This window comes from Heliangelus exortis, chromosome 2 (assembly GCF_036169615.1).
Source record: "Heliangelus exortis chromosome 2, bHelExo1.hap1, whole genome shotgun sequence".
In the NCBI taxonomy this organism is placed as follows: Eukaryota; Metazoa; Chordata; class Aves; order Apodiformes; family Trochilidae; genus Heliangelus; species Heliangelus exortis.
Genome location: NC_092423.1, coordinates 38,200,218 through 38,215,168, shown reverse-complemented (window position 1 = coordinate 38,215,168; position 14,951 = coordinate 38,200,218). Strand labels below are relative to the sequence as shown.

Here is a 14,951-nt window from a genome sequence, read left to right as displayed (position 1 = left end):
CAGATACGTGTGTTCCTGAGGGTTGAATTTAGAGCAATGCACTGGTGTGTCATGCTGTGAAATTTTACCCTCTTTGTAGAAATCTTGCTGGCCACTGTAAGATGCAGAGGTGCATAGACTGAGACCAACTGTTGTGTTTTACATTCATGTTCTGTGAGACTGACTACACTGGTGCTTTAACCAATAAATAGTAGAGGGAAGGTGATTCATCTGCTTCTTGAAAACGTTTTGTTTTACTGAGTTATGAAGGAGAAGACAGATGCTGGGTTGGCTTATCTGTGCCTGCTTGTCTAGAGATGCCTGTGCCTGGCAATGGCTGGCACAGTGAGGCTTGTTTTGGTCTCTGTAGCCTATAACAGATTCCTTTCCTTTTCTCCTAGGCCTGTCCCAGGTTCTCTGTCTTCACTACTGCACCTACACAACCGACAGAGACAGCCAATGCCTGCATCTATGCCTGGCACCCTGCCCAACCCCACCATGCCTGGATCTTCTGCTGTACTCATGCCTGTAAGTTTTTTTGTTTGCTGTTTGTTATTTTGTTGTGGGTGTTTTTTGTTTGTTTGTTTGTTTTTTGATGTTTTTTTGTTGGTGGTGGTTTGGCATTTTTTTGGGGGGGGGGGGGTATGGGTTTGCTTGATTCATCCTATGCAGACGTGGAAGTCTGCTGGATTTTCCACAAAATCCAAGGGCAGTGAGCTAAGGAAGCTGGAACCTTTTCTCTGCCTCATCTTACACAAGAGTATTTCTGGTGCAGTTAATGGCATGTTAATTAGTGTGAGAGTGATTAGAAACAGTTTACATAAGACTGCTATTTCTGGTTCTCTCACTTGGTCACGTAGATGAGTTCAGTATGTCTGTATTGGAATAAAAAAGATTTTTCTCAAGTCAGATAAAACTGGAAAAGCCAGGTACATGCCAGTGAACTCTAAGTAATTATCTTGTTTGTGGGAGATAACCAGTTAACAAGAATTGTGACTTGCTTTTCTGTCCTAGTAGCTTTCACTTAATTAGAATTTGATCACAGCTCTTCCACTCATTTTTGCAGAGTTGGGAATATTCCTCATCCTCTGGGAGACAAGGGGATGCAATTTGCAATTGTAGTTTCAAATTCTTAAATTATTTTAATAACCTTTTCCATATAAGACATTTAGGGAAGTAAGGGGTGAAGATGAGAAAAGATGGCACAGGGAAGAGAGGATTGGGAAAGGACAAGTTTCTGTTTCATTTCACAATGTTCAATTTGGAAGAAAATCCGAGAGCAATTGACCATGGGAGGGAGGAAAGTACTGCTTGTTCCAGCTCTGCTGGAGCAAGAGTGACATTCAACAGGGCTACAAAGATTCAGGTTTGGCTGCTATTTGAGCAGTCACTAATAAGTTATTAATTAGTAACTTCTCAGTAAGGCTCTCCTGAAGTATTGACCAGAAAGTTCAGTAAAAAAATGCATAAGACATGTCACTGTGTGCAGTTTTTTCTGGCATAATTCCTAAGGAATCTGAAATGGAGCAAATGTCCTGATTTAGTATCAGCTCAGGGGCTTTGAGTTCCTGCTGAAGACTCCTTTGAGCAGCTGTGCTTGCAGACAGTCAGGTGAGCTTTTGCTGAGAGCCCTGGAGATGTGATCACGGAGACAAGACAGACCCTATCAGCTTTGGCTGACCTGCCCCACAGCCCTCCTGATGTATATTGCCCTCTCCCCCAGGCCCAGCATCCATTCTTGCTGGTGTCATGGGGAACAGGAGTCACTGCCTCACCACAGGGCACAAGAAATAGCTCCTCTGCTGGATAGAGCTGAAGAGGATCCAAAAGCTTATTTCTTGTAGGAGACTTCGGTTCAAGGGACTGGCCTGAAGCAAGGCAGGATGCTCAGTTCCCATTGAAAGCAGCAGCGTAACCCTACTTGTTGCCCTTAGCAATGCCTAGTAGTGTAACAGGGTTTTCCTCTTTTCAGGGAAGACAGCCCAGGGAATTACTTTATCCAGTCCTTACAGCCATTAGGTTTTGTTTGAAAATTATATCTCTCCCTCCCAGCCTTGTGCGATTAGCTTGCAGAAAGTTCCCAGAATAGCCAGGAGGAATTCTGCTTTTTTTTTTTTTTTTTTTTTTTTTTTTTGTGGTCTCAGCAATAGATGAAAGCCTCCCTTGCAAGACATATGGAAAACTCTTCTCAGCTGAGCAGTCTGAGCAAAGGAAAAAGAGCCAACTTGTTTTCCATATACTCGAGATTGTAGATTTTTATTTATGTTTTTAACAAGCTGAGTTGGGGCTGCACTGACAGAGGAAGCCACAACTTTATACAGTGATGCTTTTAAAACCACTTAACTAGGAGTGTTGTTATACTGAAAGGGAGAAAATCATTACAAAAAAGCGCAAACCTGGGTGGCTGCTACATTTGTTTAGTAAAGAACCTTTCTCTTTATAACTGACTGTGAGTTTTCAGGGTCGATTCTGATGAAACACACGCCTGCATGGATACACACAGGCAATTCACGACAAAGATTGTTATTTTTCCAGTCATGACTTGAAGAAATAAAGCTTAGTCCATTTAAATAGAAACAGAGCATAAATTCTTGCTAATGTCTTCAGACGCTTTCAAACCCTTTGTGTTTTTTTTCTTTTTTTCTTTCTCTTTTAAAAGATGGAGCGACAAATGTCAATGAACTCCAACATCATGGGGATGCAGGGACCGAACCTCAATAATCCATGTGCTTCACCTCAAGTACCCCCAATGCATTCAGAAGCCAAAATGGTAAAAAGAATTTAAAAAAAAATATAATTATTTTCTTATATTGCTCTTACATACCAGTTACCCAGACAGTGGGGGATGTAGCCAGACACTGCTTACTTCATTCTTAGTCATATGTTATACTCTTTTTTTAATGCTCTACAGTAAATTGCCTTTGTGTCAGCTTAGTTTATGAACTTCCAGGATGTTACTAGTCCTAGCTGAACTCTTGGTGAGACGGGTCTGAAGTGAAGAGTGGGCTATGTGATCCATATTGTATTTTTCGTAGAGATTAGTAGAATTTAAGCAAATGATTTGGTTGGTTTTCTGGTGGTGCCTGTGTTCTTTAAGTGATTGTCTCTTTAAGGCAATCTGTCTTAGATAAAATTGTCAGTTGATAATAACCAAAGTAAAAACTGTCTGATATGGAGGGAGAGTACAAAGTCTTGTTTTTTCTAGATAGGTGCATGGTGTGTCAGGGTAATGGCAGTGTTAGAAAAGCAGATTGAATGATGTATATAATGCTGGTGTATTTTCTTATGCTTGAGTATTACAAAGGTGTTGCTGTCAAAAAGAAGATTGGGAATTTATAAAAAAATAATTTACTTACATGAGTCAAATGTCATAGTGGTTTTTAAAGCTGCTATGTGACTTAGAAGGTCCAGGCTTCTCAGGCATATCCACTGGTATAGAATTAATGTAGGTTTACTAAACTACAGGTTGGCATTTGTAAATTTTCCTCTGCTTTATGTTCTTGCACAGGGAGGGATTCAACACTAATACCCTGGAACAGGGTTCATCAGAAGCACTTAGGCTTTTTCAGTTTCAGAACTGCCATTTGTTGTCTAGTGGAATACGAGAGGTTTTCAGTTTAGCTCTGTAGGGCTTATATCCGCTCAAGATATCTCATCATAGTGGAAAACAGGAGTAACTTCATTGAACTTCTTTCGGTGGCGTTATGCCAAGGTAAAATTGTCATAAGTGAGGGAATGAAATCAAGCCGACAAAGATTAAGCAACCACATGTTTTTATATATTTCTATTTTGCATGACTGGTGCAGCTTTTAAAGTTGTTGTCATCTATCCTGAGGCAAAGAAAAATATCTTCTTATCTATAGCTATTGTACATGCAAGACATTCTTGGTTAAGAGCAACAACATATATGAGCTTATTCTATCTCTGTTTTCTTAGATTGGATGGGTCATGCCTTTGCCTCACTGTTGGTCTGGGTTAGGCTGTTAACCCAACCTCTGTTAACACCCTGTCTAAAACCACACTCCGTAAACATGCAGCCAGTTGGCCAGAAGAGAAGCAATAGCCAAAAACACTGGCTGCCCTAGCCAAGGAAAACCTGTGGTCAAGAGTTCTCTCCCTGCTGTACCACACAGTGACGGGGAGATGCCAAATGGCAACAGCATCTGCAGCGGAGCTTGTTAAAAACTTCTTGGAATAGGCAAATGTTTTTTCAACTCAAGCATAGCTGAGCCAAGCTAAATACTCCTTGGCTGAATAAATCTGAAACTGGCATCTGTTTTGGGGACTAAAGGTTCTGTAGTTTACTTCCCCCCACCCCCACCCCCTTTTTTTTTTTTTTTTTTTTTTTTTTTTTTTTTTTTTTTTTTTTTTTACTGGAAGTATGAGGCTACTTAAGAACAAGATTAAATTATTGGTGCATATGGTGAGAATTCTGTGCTTAAATAGCTGAAACTGTTCATTAATTCAAATTACTTTTTAATCTGGATAAGCAGGTTTTGTCCCTAAACCCTAATATATGAAGGTATGGTTCTTTCAGGCAGACATTGCTATCAGTTCCAAAACACAGTGTGGTGAACAAGCAGCCCCTTTGCCTCCCAGGGGCTTTCTGCCACTCTGCTGGGAGGTGGAAAAAATCCACATGCATTAACTCTTAAGAGTAAGAGGCATAATTCCGAGCTCCAAGACCCTTCTTTATTTTAAATGCAAGGTTGTTGTTTTTTTTTAATGTGCTATATTCTAATTTTAGACTTTGTTTCTGCTTGAACACGCATGTAATGTAAAAAGCCTCTTTTTTTAGCCCCTGCTTTGAGGAACGTGTATCTATTAGCAATGCTCTGCATGAACACAAACTGGAAAAAATGTAGAAAGGATTCAGAACAAAATTATTTCTTACATGTAAGTTCATGAATTTTAAATCTGAATCATCTGTATTACAGGCATGTTTGTTCTTATTGTTAACTATTTCACTTTGCTTTGTGCTCAAAGCATGAGAATTTGCATACTCTGGCAGCTTGTTTCAAAAAGTCAAAAAAGAGGGTTCTTAGTACCTTATTGGATTGCATCCTGCATTAAGAAGGAATTTCAGGTTTCCCTAAATTCTGCTAATACTCTTACTGCTGATGAATCCAGCACTGCATATCTTCTCTTTGGCCAGCCCCACTCTGTTCAGCACACGTGTATTGAACACCAGGCAGATGCTTGCAGCTGATGCCTACGGTATCTGGAGACATTCAGGGGACTTTCAGCCTGATTCATCAGCCATCCAAATCATCAGTCCTGGTAGATAAATCCACATTTTCTTTATGACTACATGAGAGAAGGCAGGACAGGCTCCTCTAGATGTGAGACCCAAATGTGAGACCAAATCCATCTGCCCTCAGGAAAGCCTCTACCTGGGCAATGCAAGCATGGTTTGGAATACAGCTGTCATAACACTCTTTGGTGACGTCTGTGACTTAATTTGCTTCTGTGAAATAAATATGAATAAGTAATAGCAGCTTGGATGCTGTGGGGTGGCCAGATTTTTTTTAAGAAAGGATAGGTGGCCAACGCCCTTAATTTGTTCCTAATCAGTTTGCATTAGGAAATGGAAGCCAGTCTGGTAAATACATACATATACAAGCATCTGCACAGACACATATAGCATGTGTTGCATTAATGTTTTTCTAATATGCAATTTATTTATCTATTAGTATTTTAATAACCTTTTATTACCTGACATTTATAGAAAGCTGTACTCTGCCACTCAACATGCTTGTTTCCTGGTTCAATTTTTTCAGTAGAATTTTACTTCACATATTCAAATATTGTAGATGACATCCCAGAACTGATTTAATGTATAACAACAATCTCAGTTTCCCTCACGGTGTGCCTCTCAATTAGGTTATCACTTAATGCTTTAAAACTGTCCTAGTAAATGAATGAGTGAACATCTAAATCAATACTGCTTTCTTCTTTGATTCAGAGCTGAGTGGATAAAACCTTTACACTGCCCACAAAAAGCACACATTGATTTTTTATTAAAATATATTGCATTGGAAAGTGGAGGAAACTAAGCATACATGGTAAAAATATGCAGAATAGCACGTGTAGAATATTAACATGTGGTTCACGAGGCTGAGAATATTATGAACTCAGAATTGTTGGCTGTGCCTTTGCCTTAATATACTTCTTACCCACAGTTTGGTTTTCAGATTGGGAGTACGCAAGGTTTTATAACTCGGAAGTGCAATCCCATGTGGATTACCAGAATGAAAGATAGTGTGCACTGAATCACTGGAAGGCTGCATGACAGCAGGTTTTTTTCAGTGGAGCTGGTGACTATCAGGATTTTGCAAGGCATTGATCCTTACCTGTAGAGATTTATGAGCTCTGAAAGGAAGTATAAAAAGCAGGCTGGCAATGAAAATAATCTAAGTTAAAAATACAGTTTTTTATTTGACAACTTACTTTTTGTCTTTTACCCTCTCCCTCCACCCCTCGCTGGATATGTAGTTTTTTAAAATTTAAACAAAATGTAGTATGTATGGCTTGGCTCTGCCTGGCCTCCTGACAGAGTCTGTATTGTTCTTTAAAAAGAAGAAACACGTGATTTCCATATGAAAAGAATGTAGGGTTGTGGACAATTAGTTTTTCCTTGTATGCATTACTAGGTGGAACAGTAATAATAATAAAATTAATTTGAAAGTGTCTACCAGATGTAAGCATGTAAACATAACCAGAAAAGAAAAGTAATAAACCAGTAATGAGCATGTTCCTAATTATAACAATAAAATACCCAGATTAAGTTACCTAAGAATGCTGGACAGCTTTGGTGGAGGCGGAGGAGAGAATTGAAATAAATTGTGGTTAGCCAGTTGTCATCTCCACTAATTTTTATTCCACTTAATGAGAGCTAAGGGTCCAGATCCTACTGGTGGCTGTGAAAATCCCAGCCCAAGCATCACTCAGCTCTCCATCCCAGCAGAAAAGCAGGACTGGCTGTGGGGACCTGGCTGCTTTGCTTGCAGCTATCAGGCAGGTGCTGCTTGCTTTGTCCAGAAACAACCAACCTGGAGAGACTCAGCTGTAAAGGCTCTTGCTGGATGCAGATTGAGGTCTGTGTTTGGACAGAGTCTTCTGCTGCCTCTTGTTTTACAAGTAACATTCACTTCAGTGCCTGTGAGCTGTGGTGGTACAACTGGTGCAAAAGGAAAAATGGCTGGAATGAGCTCTTACCCCTGGCCCTGGCTTGGTGCTCAGCTCAGCCCTCGTAGCAGCTGTTGGATGCAGAAACCAGAGCCCTGCCCTCACGGCACTGGCGTTCTGGGACAGCTTGGGAAGGGCATCCCGCTGGGTACCAGCTCCAGGTCTGCAAGGTTTCCGTGCTGATTTCACCCTGGAGAGTGGTACAGGCATTCTGGGCAAGATCAGAGCCACTGAAGCTCCAGGTTTAGCTACTTAACACTTCATGACTGAAGATATTTTGCGAAATATAATATACGATCTAAAGTCTGTGTTTTCCTAACAAGCTGGCTGGGACAAGAGTCACTTTAGGAGAGCAACATGTATTGCTTCAGGGCCAGAGAGCTTTTTTTCACACAGATTTTGTACTACTGAGCGGAAAGAAAAATGTCCCATCTCTGCAGAGCTTTCAGCAGCAATTCTTCATCTTGTCCTTCACAATAAGGCAGTAAAAGCAGCATAAGAAAGTAAAAAAAAGCGTGAAGTGAAGCTTTCTGATATATAAAAATTAGAGAGCTGCAACAAAATTTCCTGTCTTACTGACTGGTTAATGTTTCAAGGAAGGAACTGTTAAAGAGTTAAAAACCAGTGCCTGTGAACCAGTTGACAAAACTCACTGTTCTGAAATTGCATCCCCTGTTACATTTATGCCTGTTTTAAAGTCTCCACAGCCAAGCTTCCAGTGTGCTCCTCTTCTACACTTTTAAATCCTTCTGGGGCAGCAGCTTTGCCTGCAGACAGTGTGCCTTGCTGTGGATTAAGTTATTATCATGATGAGTGAAGCTTATCATATTTTGTTTTGTTTACTGAAACAGGACCTTGTACCCATCATGCCTAAATGTTGGATTAGGAGCTAGGCTGGGTAGGAACTAATTCTTCTTAATCTGTCAGTGGCTCAATAAGTGCAATAGGGAAGCAAGGCAGTTCAGTTACTCATAGCTGCTGCAAATACGTGCCGAATATTTGATCTCGCTTCTCCCGAGTGTGTACAAATTGCGTTGCTTGTTGCAGACACAAGTTGTAACAATTCCTTGCATTTTTCTTTCTTTGTGTCACTTTATCCTGCGGTGATCTTATCAGCACTGTTTCCCTAGAAGAACTTGGATTTTTATTTTGTTTGCCTTGATTCAGCTGGGTGTTAAAATGACCTCGCTTTCTCCCCCACCCACCAGCCCTCACCCTTACTCTTTCCATTTCTTCACCACCCTCTCTTTCCTCAGAGGGTTTACATCTTTGTAGATTTGATTCTCTTTCTCCTTTTCCGTCCAGTGTCCACCCTGATTTTGTAACCATAGCAAAAACTGAATTAAAGTTCTAATACTTGCTTGCTGTAGCTATCATCTAGCCCAGTGCAAACTGCTGGCTTTGAAACTTAAGTCAGATGCATCCATATATGTGAGGACGACTTGTTTGGTGCCAAACCATCCCTGCCAGAAAAGTTTTTGTTGTGTGCAGTTGTAAGTCAGTGGGAGCTGGTGCAAATGAGAGCAAGTCCTTATGGTAGCAAAGCCAGGGAAAAAGGAAATTACAAAAATGAAACCATGGTTGTGTTAAAGGGAAGTTCTGCCTTGCATATGTAGTTCAATCTCTTGCTTGGAATATATGCAGCTTTCATTTTCCAAGATTTTTGAGAGAGACATGAATAATGGAAGCTGTTTTGTACTTCAGGCCATTGCACATTAAGCCTGGCATTTGTTTGGGCTGTACGAGGGCATCTCCTGACAAGTTTTGGGGTGGGTGGGATGGTCTCGCATGCTTTACCAGCTGTGTATTTTCAGCACTGAGGACGCAAGAGCTGGAAGCAAAATTCTCATGGCAATAAATCTCTTCTTTCTGAACAGGCTTAAGAAGCATTTTCTAAAAACTATACAGTAGCTAATGAAGCAGTTTATAATTATGATAGTGTTCCTGTGAGATAAATAATTCTAGACTGTTGAACTGAGAGAGAAAAGTGAAGTGACTCACTAGAGGCCACACAATTCATCAGTGGAAGAGCTGAAACAAGCACAGAAGAATTTTTGGCTGCCACTTCCAGAAAAGACAACTTCTGTCTAAGTAGAATTTATATGTATTTATTTTTTTCTAGTTAATAATAATTATAAATATTGATAATATCACTATAATTGTCAAAATACAGTGGGTTTTTTTCAGGACTAGTGAAAGAATGGAGAAAATCTGAACTCCTGAAGCTTACAAGGGCTTCAGGCTCAAATTCAGGCTTCAAATTCAAATGAAGGCAATGGTTTGTGTTTGGATTTAATGCCCTTGAAATTTCCTGAACTTTACTGATGAGATTTTGGCTCAGAATGACAAAAATTAACAGATCTTCTGAGACTTCTGTCATACGAGATGATGGAAGTCTTGTGAGATCAGCTTCCTTGGCAGTGTGGCTTTCACTGAAATCTCCAGAGAGCACTTACTTTCACATAATGTCAACTATATCCAAACCAGGACTAACGAATACCCCTGTAGAGCTCCTTCTAAGATCACAGGCATTTTTGAAATACTGCTACAAGCTGTGTTCAGTGTGAGGAAATGCTCGCAGCATTTTTTGCTTCATCTGTCAGATATGCCCAGTGACACTTTTCAGCAGCGAGGGGGAGGGGTATATACTGTCTGCCAGATGTTCATTAGTGCAAATTTTCTTATTTATGCTTGGAGAACTATCAAGGAGGTAATTTAAAAACTGGGACGGCCTGGGTCTCCCACCCTGGAAACACTTAGGCAGCGTGCTCCGCTCCTCTTGTGGTTTTTACTAGCAAATCACTGGTCAGTCCTGTTTATCTGAGATTTTAGTGTATGAAATGCTCTGAATAGTCTTCCCAAATGTGCTCTGTAGTCAGATGGATGTGCATGTGATGTAGTTGGTCTGGATACTCCTTATACTACAGTTACAGGATAGACCACCTTACTACACCCTCCCTAGGGGTCCTGAGCAGTCTTTACTCACAGCTTGTTGCTCATGTGCTAAGACCTGATAGCAATTTCTCTGGCAATGTGGACACCCTCGAGTTATTCTGCTTTAGGTAATTTACTACCTTTTAGGTGACTTGGGCTACAAAGAAGACAGCAAAATACTAGATGTAACTGAAATAATTTCACATTAGTATTGCGGGAGGTGCTGAGGAGGGAGAGGAGGAACACTGACTAGCTAAAAAATACCTTTAAGGATTTTCTTAAGACTGTCAGGATTTTAGAAATAGAATTTAATTTATGCAAAACCTCTCTCTGCTAGTAATGGATGTACTATTTTTTTCTCCTATTTTATATACTAGAGTCACACTGAAACCAACTCATTACTATATTGAAAAATGTTGTAAAAATCTTATTTTAAGATAGCATCAAATTCTTCATTTAGTAACAATATCAGTGTGGAAATACTTTCATTTAGGATTGTTACCTTCACTACATATTAAAAAAAAAATTATTTTTAGGAAGCAGAAAAGCAGCAGACAGGATTCCTGTAGGTTTTTTCTTTTCAGTCTACTGGAAATGGTTTAAAACAAAATAGCCACCTTTTCACTGCAGCTTAACTACTCATCTCTCCTACCTGTTTTAATTTTCTAAAATGAGTGTCCTTCAGCTTTAAAAAATCAGAGGCAACATTTCTGATACAGGCAAAGATTATCTTTAAAATTTAACCCTGATCCTCTGCTGCTGTATGACTGTATAAATTCATTTACTTCAAAGCAGCTGTGTGGGATTTGCATGACCTACCTCATACTTCTGAATCTCAAAATTTTCCTATAGACAAGCTGTGGACCTTACACAGTTTGATACTGCCAGGGAAGCCTTTTGTTTGTTTTAATGTTATTCTTTTATTTAGAATACAGTACACATTTGCCTCTTTTTTTCATTGCACAGTGGTGTTTCTCCAACTCTTTCAGCATCTTATATGAACTTTTTCTGATTTAATTTCTCAACCCTGCTTCCTATAGGTGTTAATTACATAGTATTTAATGATAAATTATTTTCTCTTAGCCCCAAAATAATATTAGAAGATTTTTTTATTTGATTCATCATACCAAGCAATTACCAGACATATTTTCCTCTCCCGTATCAGTCCGTGACAGATTTTGGTACCTGTCCCTAATGATTCATAATGAAAAATTGCAAGATATTTCTTTGAAACTGATGGATTATTCATGTTGTTATATTTAGACCACATTATTCTGCGATGTTTAAATTTGATTAAAGGCTACCTCTGAGTATACATTTGCAAACATAGAGTACATTTTTAGTTTCCCATCTGGAAACGCATATAAAGTCCAGGGCTGTTTTCAAGTCACAAGAAATATTGTTATATTTTTATTATAGTATTTCAGTTCACACTCATACTAATATGAAAAGTTTAGTAATGGGGTATCCTTAATACTGCCCTCAAATGCCAAGGTTACACATGAAGTCCAATGGGATCTAGCAAATGTTTAAACTTTTATTAAAGCCCAAAGCCCAAAATAGACTTTACTAGACCTGTACAAATTATTTTAAATTATGTAAATATTTTTAATATGTCTGGCTTCTGACAGAACACCACTATACACCAAAGTATGACATATGCCTTACTATGCCAACTTTTTGCTTTTTTTTTTTTTTTTTTTTTTTTTCCTTCCCAAAATACCTAGCATCATTACTGGATTTGACTAGAGTCTGCTTTATGTGCTGCTTGTGGCTCAGGAGAAATATATAAAGAGGATGGACTGTGTTTCCTGACTGCTAACAGAGGCTCTTTACCAGGAGGTTAAGCATGAACTTTGTTTTCCTGCCAACAGAGCAGCCAGGAGATTCCCGGGATAAGGGTGGGTGATGTCCCAATCTGCTTCCCATCTGATGGATGCCTGCAGCTGCTCTCCATGTTGGTGTTGGTGTGCAGCATGTGACTGTGTGAGCCAAAGAGAAAACCACATATTTAGGGTTTTGCAAGAGATATTGCTCTAACTTCACCTTCTGGGTATCCCCTTAAATGAAAAAAAAATCTACCTAAATATTCGTATCTGAATGTGCACAAAATCTGGACTCTGAGTATTTCTACCACGCGCTTCATCTGAGTGGTAGGTGATGCTTCATCTGACAATCTGAAAAGCTCCAGCTTTGCTGGCTGGATGTCTGCAGGTGTGTGTGTTTGTGCACATGTGCATGTGTGTAATCTTTTTCCTTTTCTGTGTTTCATTGGGTTTTTTCCCTCCTTCATTCAATGCACTTCTACTGTGCAAGTGTGATCTTATCTATGCCTAGCATCCACCTATTTCTTTGTGCATTACCTTATCTTTTGTTAAGAAACCACTTCTACTGAAATACTTAAGAATGGTGAAGAACAATAAATAGCTGAAAATCCATGTGTTTTATCCAAAAAACATTTGCTGACATTTAGGTTTATTATCATTTGCATGGAGAACGGGAAATTTGTTCTGCTCCATCTATTTACAGGGAGTTGTCAGTCTTCTAAATGATATTAGTGGTGGATTAGTTTGATTGGAAATGTAATCCAAGTGATGTTTGAATTAGTTGCATAAGGAGTTCCCAGAGGTAATCTAGGGTTTATGTGAAAACTGGTATATAACTGCATCGATGCTGAGAATTAAAATAAGCATGAATTGCCCTTGGTGAAATTTGTGGTTACTGGGATTGGCCAAGGATACCCAAATCCTTCCTTTCAGAAACAAGGTAGCTTGATCCCATTTTAAAGATTTTTGAAAGTAAAACTCCCCTTCCTTCTACACTTAAAATTCAAGATGTGTTTATGTTAGCCTTAGTAAAACTGGAATATATGACTCTATTTTAATGCTACTCACAGAAATCCAAATATTGTAGCTGTGACTAGTAGTACCCATCTAGCATATGCTTTCCTCTTAGAAGAGAAGCTAAGCTAGCCCTAGGGCTCTTGACCAGCACATCCTGGACAATGAGCAGCTGGATGAAGTAGCTCTAAGGTTCCTTCATTCACTAGTCCCATCTTTAGTTTGTCCTCTTTGCAACGAAAGCAGCAAGAGACCATGAACATGTATTTCTCTGAAGCATGTAAGATCTTTCTGCAAAGATTTTTAAGGTCTCAACCAAAAGTGAAACTCTCCTATACTGTATGTCTGAAGCAGATGATAAACAACCAGGATGAAGTCCTTCATGTCATTAACTGGAGATGCTGTAGATTCTGCTGAGAGCTACATTTCCTAAAGTGTCTTTCTTTCAGAAACACACTGCCAGCCTTCTGCCTGTTGCAGGACAGGAGAAATCACGATGTGCATGTGGTTGGGAAATGACATTTGTCTGAAGTTGTGGGCTGCCTACAGGTCAGTCTCCATCCTTTTTTCTCAGTGGGATGAGAGTCGTAGACTTAAGTCCATACAAAGCTGGTGGTAACGATGTGTATGGCAGGAGCCTTCCTGCAGGGGCCTAGGCAAAAATCAAGGAGAGGAGCCCCACAGGCTTCATCCAGTCCCCAAGCCCGTGGATGTCCATGGAGGCCATCATGTCTAGTGAGGAGAGAGTCTGCAGTCCTGGTGCTTCTGAAGTATGTGCCATCTCTGCAGGGCATACAGCAGAGATGTAGAGGGTTTGTGAAACACCGTGAGAGCCCAGTTCTTATCAGCAGACATTTCCTGTCCCTTCCTGAGCCTTGGCAGAGGGTAGGCAGGTGATGGTGATGATGTTGGATCTTGCTTTCTATAGGAGCATATACAGGAAGGCTGGCAGTGCATCTGTGCAACTGTGTCTGCTCCTCTTCTTTGGAGGCAAAACCCACCCCACACACAACCCGAAGCCCCTGTCCATTTACATACCCAGTAGTTAATGTTAGCATGGTAGCAGTGAACACTATACTTGTCCACTTGAATCTCCACATAGCATTTGATGTATCTCCTATAATAAATTATGTACTTCAAGGAGCAATGGCAATAGCTGAGATTCCTGAGATGAGAAGAGTCACGTTACCCAGAGAACCAAAAAGGCTGATTAAAATTAAATCGTAGCAGACAACAGTTGTGTTACAAAGGAAGGCTCGATTACAGCCAAGTCACTTTCTTTGCTAACCTCTGACTTATTTATTTCTCCTGTATGCTGCAGTCTGCATACTCTTTCTGTTTGTAATGAGCATTAATTGATTAGCTGGATCTATGAAGAGCTTGAGCGCTCATAAGTACTATCCCAGTGGGTACACAACTAAATAGTTTATGAGGTAATTAGTATTTTAATGCCTTTTCTAATGAGCCTTTTCAGTAATGAAATCTCATGAGAACATTATTGGTTCATATATATTTCTTCAGACACAACAGAAGGTAAGCTAATGCTATTAAGAGATTTTAAAGCTAGTTTATAAAATGGTTTTTAGTAACTTATTTTTGAATACTTGCCTTGCTTCGTTTTTCTTCATTAAAAAAAAAAAAGCAAAAAAAAAAAAAGCCGTCTTAATTTTTCCCACCGCTCTGCCTCTAGCACTCCACTCTCCTGGCAGAATTCTTACACTAAACTGCAATTTCACATAATTGGGATAATTTCTGAGGCTGCTACCCGATCTCCTAAGCTCAGCTGTAAGTAAATAATACCATACTGTCTGAGCGTGTTGTTTCAGATGTGTTCTCATCCTGGAAAAAAAAACAACTCTGTGCCTGGCTGCACAGTGCCTTGGATTTATGACTGTGTCAAGTTTGAGAGAATGATCAACCTCTACAAAGCTTTTCAATGTCAAGCTGGGCTCTGTTCTGGAGGCTGGAAAGCAGCACAGAGCCTGCAACCATACGGGCAGTCTTGCTTCA

The 14,951-nt window shown here is 39.7% G+C and overlaps 1 protein-coding gene across 6 annotated transcripts in view; it reads left to right on the top strand.

The window, feature by feature from the left end:
* Positions 1-14,951, top strand: part of CREB5 (cAMP responsive element binding protein 5) — a 259,619-nt gene that overhangs the window by 184,166 nt on the left and 60,502 nt on the right. For all 6 annotated transcript variants that reach the window (XM_071735597.1, XM_071735594.1, XM_071735593.1 and 3 more), the window contains 2 exons: positions 381-507; positions 2,639-2,749. In XM_071735597.1, coding sequence (XP_071591698.1) covers positions 381-507; positions 2,639-2,749 — 238 coding nt within the window. The remainder of the gene's footprint in view (positions 1-380; positions 508-2,638; positions 2,750-14,951) is intronic.